The sequence below is a fragment of the Thunnus thynnus genome, chromosome 20 (genome assembly GCF_963924715.1).
Source record: "Thunnus thynnus chromosome 20, fThuThy2.1, whole genome shotgun sequence".
Classification (NCBI taxonomy): domain Eukaryota; kingdom Metazoa; phylum Chordata; class Actinopteri; order Scombriformes; family Scombridae; genus Thunnus; species Thunnus thynnus.
The window spans coordinates 3,206,030-3,212,691 of NC_089536.1; the positions used below are offsets into that span (position 1 = coordinate 3,206,030).

Consider the following 6,662-nt stretch of genomic DNA (forward strand, 5'->3'; position numbering starts at 1 on the left):
GCTGTGTTAAACTAAATCCAGATGTGGAGTTGCGGTATATGAAGTGTAGGGTCTGAGAGCAGCAGCTGCAGACTGTCTGCAGCTCCCACTGATGCTTATAAAACCAAGGAAATGACTCAGAGCCTTGAAAGATACGGAGCGATAGCTGGGGACAGATGTCAAGATGTCTTTTTACAAAATTATAATGCGTAACTGTCGCTGTCACCTCACATAACCCCCCCCCCCTATTGGTTTCACTCCAACTTTGCCGCAATATCTGTCACGGCTGCAGATCCTTTTTTCTCATTTTGCTGGTCGTTTGTTAGTCGGCCCCTCCCTCTCTGACCTGCTGGGACCGGTTAGTTACACTTCCCTCCATCTGTTAGTGTCAAAAACATGTTTTCTTAAAGCAGGGTGACGTAAAAAAACAGCCCATGGGACGAGAAGTTAATGTACTGTTAAACAAAAGCCCATGTATTGGCTCGTCCAGCTGATAGAGGCGTCAGATCAGGAAACGTGATGAAATGTGAGCCTAGTGCAGCCACCATGACAAAAATACAAAAACAAGATGCTCATTCAGTGTAACATGTTAGAGAGGTAATCTGACTCTGACTGCAGCTTTTTTAATTTTTGGGATGTCATCTGTCAGTTTTTAAAATAATAAGGCTCCAAGTCCAAGTGAAATCACCAGTTGTTAATGTTCGTGTCAAGTTGAGTCTTTTTATTTTGTCAAATTAAGCCGTCATCTAATTCTCCGGTCATGTGACAGTGATGACTTTTCGTGAGGAGCTCCTCCGGTACTGCTGTACAGTTTCTGACTGAGCAGCTGTTTGTTGTGAATGTTCACTTCAGCCTGGACTGCAGCTGACTGCCTGGAAGACACTGATGTGTTTATGTGTGTGTGTGTGTGTGTGTTTAAGTGTGTGTGTGTTTATGTGTGTGTGTGTGTGTGTGTGTGTGTGTGTGTTTATGTGTGTGTGTGGTGTGTGTTTGGCTGAAGGATTAGTGGCGTGCCAGCTGCTGCAGCTTTGAAGTGAGCTGAATGAAGCTAGTCAGACGGACGTAGAAACATCCTGACCTCAAACACACTGCAGGTGTCAGTAACAGCACCACAAGTACGGAGGTCAAATGAGGGCAATGCTGCACTGACAGCAGGTACATTTCAAATAATAATGATAAATAATATAATAGTATGAAAAAATAATCAGATGCTAGTGTCCTTAAGCACATAGAAGGGGTGCAATTATATGCACAATTTGGAGGTGCCGCGTTATTAAAAGACAGCACCAATAAAAAAAAAGTAACGTCCGCACACTTTCTCCAAAGCCACGAGTTAAATTTTAATTAAAAAAACATTTTGAGCCAAGTCAGATTTTTTTGTTTTTTTTGACCTGACAAAGATCCGACTTGGATCGAAACGTCCATTTGAATTAAAATAATAAATGTGTGAGTGTCCTTGAACGCACCAACAAGGACAGTTTTGTCTGCTCACGTCACCACAAGATGATAATGAAATTTTAATGAATGAGGCAGTTGTCCATATTTATTTTATCGTCAAAATCTCATTATATTATATAATATTGTTTATTTTGACCCAGAACTGCTCCCAGAAATACTTAGTAAAACATCAAACATGGATTAATCCGCCGCTGAAAATAGTCCCCAATAAATGTACTATTTCGTCCTGTTTGAGTAATGTTTGCTAAAAACTACGACAGCGAGCTATCAGGAAATTACTGATCTTTTTTTAAAATATGAAACTATACATTTGTGCACGGTTAAGTCGATTAATTGTTGACTGTGATTATAAATCTGAAGCTCTCAGCAATGAATCAACGGAAGCCCGGAAGGACAGAAAACAACAAAAAACTGATGGTTATATGGAACATACACGTGATTTGTAGTTGCACCAAATCTGTTTTTTAATCAGTTGCAAACTTACAACTTGGCAAAGTATTTTGGGGGTTTTTGAACACATCTCTTGAATGCAACTCAAAAATCAAATATGTGACGCTTTATTTGAACTCCCGAGCTGGACGAGCCTGAACTGGGACAAATTCCTCCGGTTCCTGAAAGAGTTGAGTCACCGTGCAACTGTGTTTTGTTGACACTGTATCTAAGCTTGTCAATCTCACAGTGAGCTCTCAAGTCTGTACAGGAAGCCGAACAAATAAAAGAAAATATATATATATATATATATATATATAAAAGGAAAACACATTTTGATCCCTTCAAAAAAAGGGGGTTAAATAACTGTTTGACCTAGATCTGGGTCCGTTTAGGAAGTTACACAATCGGCCAATCAGCTCCAAGAAATGAATCATCACAAAAGACTTAGCATGTGTGTGTGTGTGTGTGTGTGTGTGTGTGTGTGTGTGTGTGTGTGTGTGTGTGTGAGGGTCACTGACATCTTCCAGATTTCTTTCCTCAGCTCAAAAAGAGCAAAAATCCTCTGAGAGAAGCTTGTTGGTTGTGCAGATCAAAGATGGGAGGAGAGGAGAGGAAATTAGGAAGGAAAGTGCAGGAGGATAAGACGTGGAGGGAAAGAAGAGAAGATGGACCGAAATAGAAAGTGACAGAAGTGTGGAGAGAGGGAAGAAAGAATAGATGGAAAGAGAGAGAGAGAGAGAGGAGAAGACATGAAGAGAAGAAGAAGAGAGGCGAGGAGAGAGGAAGGATCGAGAGAGAGAAGTAGAAGCCGAACAAAGACAAGAAGAATGAGAACGATGATAGACGGGAGGAGAGAAAGGATGCATGAGAAGAAGGGAGGGAAGGAAATGGGAGGAGAAGAGAAAGCTGCTGGGGGAAGCAAGGAAGAGCAGATGAGTGAAGGAGAAGAAGGAGAACGTGGGAAAGAGGAGGAGGTAAAGAGTGAGTAAACAAGAAAATCACTAAAAAAATGGGAGGAGATGAGGGACGAAAATAAGGAAAGATAAGAGCGGAGGAGACGCAAATTCCCTCTCTACTCGTCTTCCTCCATCATTCCATTCCTGGAGAGATGAAGAGATTATATACCGTGCGTTAGGGAGGAAGAGTAAAGAAAGATGAGAGGAGATGAGAAAAAGGAGAGCGAAAGGGTGCACAGAAAAGAAGTAGAAGAAGAAGAAAGACTTTGACCTTGTTAAACTCAACTAAGTTTCTGACTCAAACTGCACTCAGCAGATTGGTGTGTTCACAGCTGCAGCTTCACAGACTGTGTGTGTGTGTGTGTGCGTGTGTGTGTGTGTGTGTGTGTGCATGCATGTGTGTGTGTGTGTGAGCTCCTTCATATGCTTTCATTACTCTCTCTCTCACACTCACACCCTCATAGAGGAACACTGTTTGTTTTTGCAGCACAGGGCAGGCACTCAGGACATCCTGGCTTAATTTCAAGACATTATGACCTTGTTAAGATAACATAAAGAGAGAGAGCAAGAGTGAGAGTGAGAGAGAGAGAGAGAGAGTGTGTGTGTGTGTGTGTGTAAGAGTGGAAAACAACCCCTTTTTTAGAGTTTGGTGCAGTGCAAGGCGCCGACACAAATCTGACTGATCAGCAGATGGAGAGATGCCAGAGAGACGGACAAAGACGGAGCATCAGGATGAGTCGAGATGAAACAAGAAAGCTTCTGATAATATGAATATAAATCCATTTTAACTGTGCAAGCTTTAAAATATCCTCATAAACTGCAATTTACACTTATTCAAAGGGCAATTTACACTTATAAACTGTAAAAAAAAAAAAAAAAAAAAAATACACAGCTTCATCATCTGTGACATCATCCACCAGCTGGTTTTAAACTGGTACCGGCTCCTTATTGGTCAAAACTACAGATGTTCACAAATCTTTAACCCTGAATCTTTAAACCTGCATTAAGTGATTTAATTATAAATGTTTCTGTCCACCTGGTGAATATAAATCCAATATTCACTCTCTTTTACTTCTGTTTTTGCTCTCTAGCAGCTCCTGAGGGGGAATATCTGGCTCTGTAGCTGCTAAATGCTCCGCTAGTGAACAGTGGCTTTTTTAGAGGTTTTTCACTGGAAACAGCTGCCTGCTGCGACCAAAAAACAACGCTATGAGAGCTCTGAGAGCTCTGAGAGTGAATCACAACGGTAAAGTTGCAGCCGGACAGATAAACAATGAGGTGAAACTCCCTGTAAAGCTCTGTAAAGCCGAGAGGAGCTGCAGAGTCACTGATGATTCTCTGACGGTTCATGTTTCACTAAAGCTGCTTTAAACTGGACTGAATCATCGTCACTGAACGAATCAGCAGTGAAGCTCCTCACTGGTGGCTGAGAGCAGGGACACCGCATTCATTTCAGAAGCGAGAGGGGGCCAAAAAGTGTGTATGTGTGTGTGTGTGTGTGTGCAGAGACTCGCTAAACTTTTGCAGAGTATTTATAGCTTGCTTGCACCACAGGGTGGCGGAATAATTCCAAACACAACGCAGCTAATTAGTGCTTGTGAGATATACCAGCTTTTTTTGTTCAATTACCCAAAGCTATGAGTTTAAAGGACAGTAACACTTGTGCAGCTGAGTAGCAGTTTTGGGCTCTTATATCCCACAAGCACTAGTTAGCTGTGTTGTGTTTGGAAACACAACGCAGCTAACTAGTGCTAAATAAACTTGCAACAGCCTAAATGAACTTTGGGAGCACCAACCACCAAAGTTAGAGTGGACGGGAGCGATTAAAACGTCTTTTTAACGCACTAGTGTTGCACTATTGGGGCATTTGTGAGGATACATTGATTCACCACTTAAAAAGAATGTGGGAGGAGGGTTAACTGGGTGGCTAATGGCGCCTTGGACCCTCTTCTTCACTGTCAAATTGATGTATATGTCGAGTTTTGTACTGAATTGAACATAACAGCTTTAACTATCAAAAAACTGAACTGTACTATCGAACTGAAGACAGCTGAACGACATGGCAGGAAGAACGGTAAGACCTTCGATCTCTGATGGAGGAACTGAAGTGCGTTTGAACATTGATGTGATCGCTTAGCTTAGAAAAAAGCGAAAGAATCTTTGAGTTGAACCAACGGAAACGATTTGATTGAGCGAAGTGATTCGTAATTCACCTCCATCAATAAGCTCCTGCAGCAGTCTGTATTGTAACATCAGTTTGCCTACTGTGAAAATAACTTTTTTTCCAATATGCAGCTGGTCGTGTTACATTCTGTGGCCAGCAAAGCGGATAAAATGCTTTGGAAGTGGGCAAACTGCAGCCAACCCAAAGAACACACAGTTAAAGTTATATGGCCCATTTTTTCAATACTATTCTACAACATTTAGTCGATCAAATCAGTGACAAAACCCAACCGTCGGTTGCTGCTGCAATGGAAAAGAATCTGTTGATTAGCAAACCATTTAATAACAGGTTTACATGCCGAGATGATGAGGATGGAGATTTGGTTACTTGGCTCGCTGCAGAGATCAGAACCACAAATCAGATTCATGGTTTACTGGATGAATGTAAAAATGTGAAAATATTTTCAAAATGCATTCTTTGGGAGATTTGAGTTGGCTTGAGAAGGAGAAAGTTAAGTCTGTGTGTGTGGACTGCTGCTGAGGTCATTAAGTTCAGATCCAAAAGACACACACACACACACACACACACACATACACGCACGCACGCACACACGCACACGCGTTATTGTCTTATCACACTTCAGGCTGTGTGAGATTATTCCCAAAGTCCTGCTGTCTTCACACACGCACACACGCGCACACACATACACACAGCTCTCACCTTTCCCGCAGGCTCCTCTCTGGATGAAAATCACCGGCGGCTGCTGCAGCTTCATGGCGCGGTTGCTGACGCGCTTCAGCTCGCAGATGTTCCGGTACGAGACGCCGTCGCTGCCGCACACTGGCTCGGTGCTCTTGCATACGCACACGCCGGCTTTGCCCCTCCGCCTGACCGTTGCGGACACCTCCACGCCTTCGCTCACCACGCACTCCATCCCCTCGGCGCACTCGCGGTCTCCGGTGCCGCCGCACTGCTCGCCCTCGCCGGACGCGCACACCGGGCAGCAGTCGCAGCGGTCCAGCACGTCACCGGCCAGGCAGTCAGCAGGTATCGGCGCGCACTGAGACTTGTCGCACTTCTCCGGACAGCCGATGGCGAAGCGTTTAGCTATCCGCGCCTCGGTGACCAGACAAGAGGAGGCGAGCAGGCTCATTACGCACAGGACGAACTGGAGACGCATCATGGACCAGCGCGAAAGAAACTCAAGAAGAAACTGGGTGATGGAACTTTAAGTTGAACTGAAGTAAAATACTATGCTCTAGTGCAGAAGTTTAAAAGTGGGAGAAAGCATGAGAAACTGATGCAGTCTGCAGCTTCTGTCTCCGGCTGTCCCGGTTTATAAAAGCTGCAGGATAAACACAACAGGCGATTGGTGGGCGTGTGTGACGTCTGTCACGGGGAAGGAGGGGATGATGGTGAAGGTGCGTGCAACTGATTAAAACTGTGCATGGTGAATTGGTGGAAATACTCAAGTACTGTAGGCTACCTAAATGTAATTTTGAGGTACTTTTACCTTTAGACTATTCTAGTTTTGAGTTCCTTTTATTCCAAAGTCAAAGTTTATTTCAAAAGAAAATACATTTTCTTATTTGATATTTTTCTGACACCATATGATCAACTTAAAAACAGGATGCAATGTCTATTAATTATATCCACTAGTAAAAAGTAGTGAA

The 6,662-nt window shown here is 43.2% G+C and overlaps 1 protein-coding gene across 1 annotated transcript in view; it reads right to left on the bottom strand.

Annotated features, from left to right (window-relative positions):
* htra1b (HtrA serine peptidase 1b) overlaps positions 1-6,323 on the bottom strand; it is a 32,595-nt gene extending 26,272 nt beyond the window's left edge. Inside the window, exon 1 of the mRNA XM_067576247.1 lies at positions 5,710-6,323. Within this exon, the coding sequence (XP_067432348.1) occupies positions 5,710-6,172 (463 nt within the window). The 5' untranslated portion in view covers positions 6,173-6,323. The remainder of the gene's footprint in view (positions 1-5,709) is intronic.
* Positions 6,324-6,662: the final 339 nt, after the last annotated feature.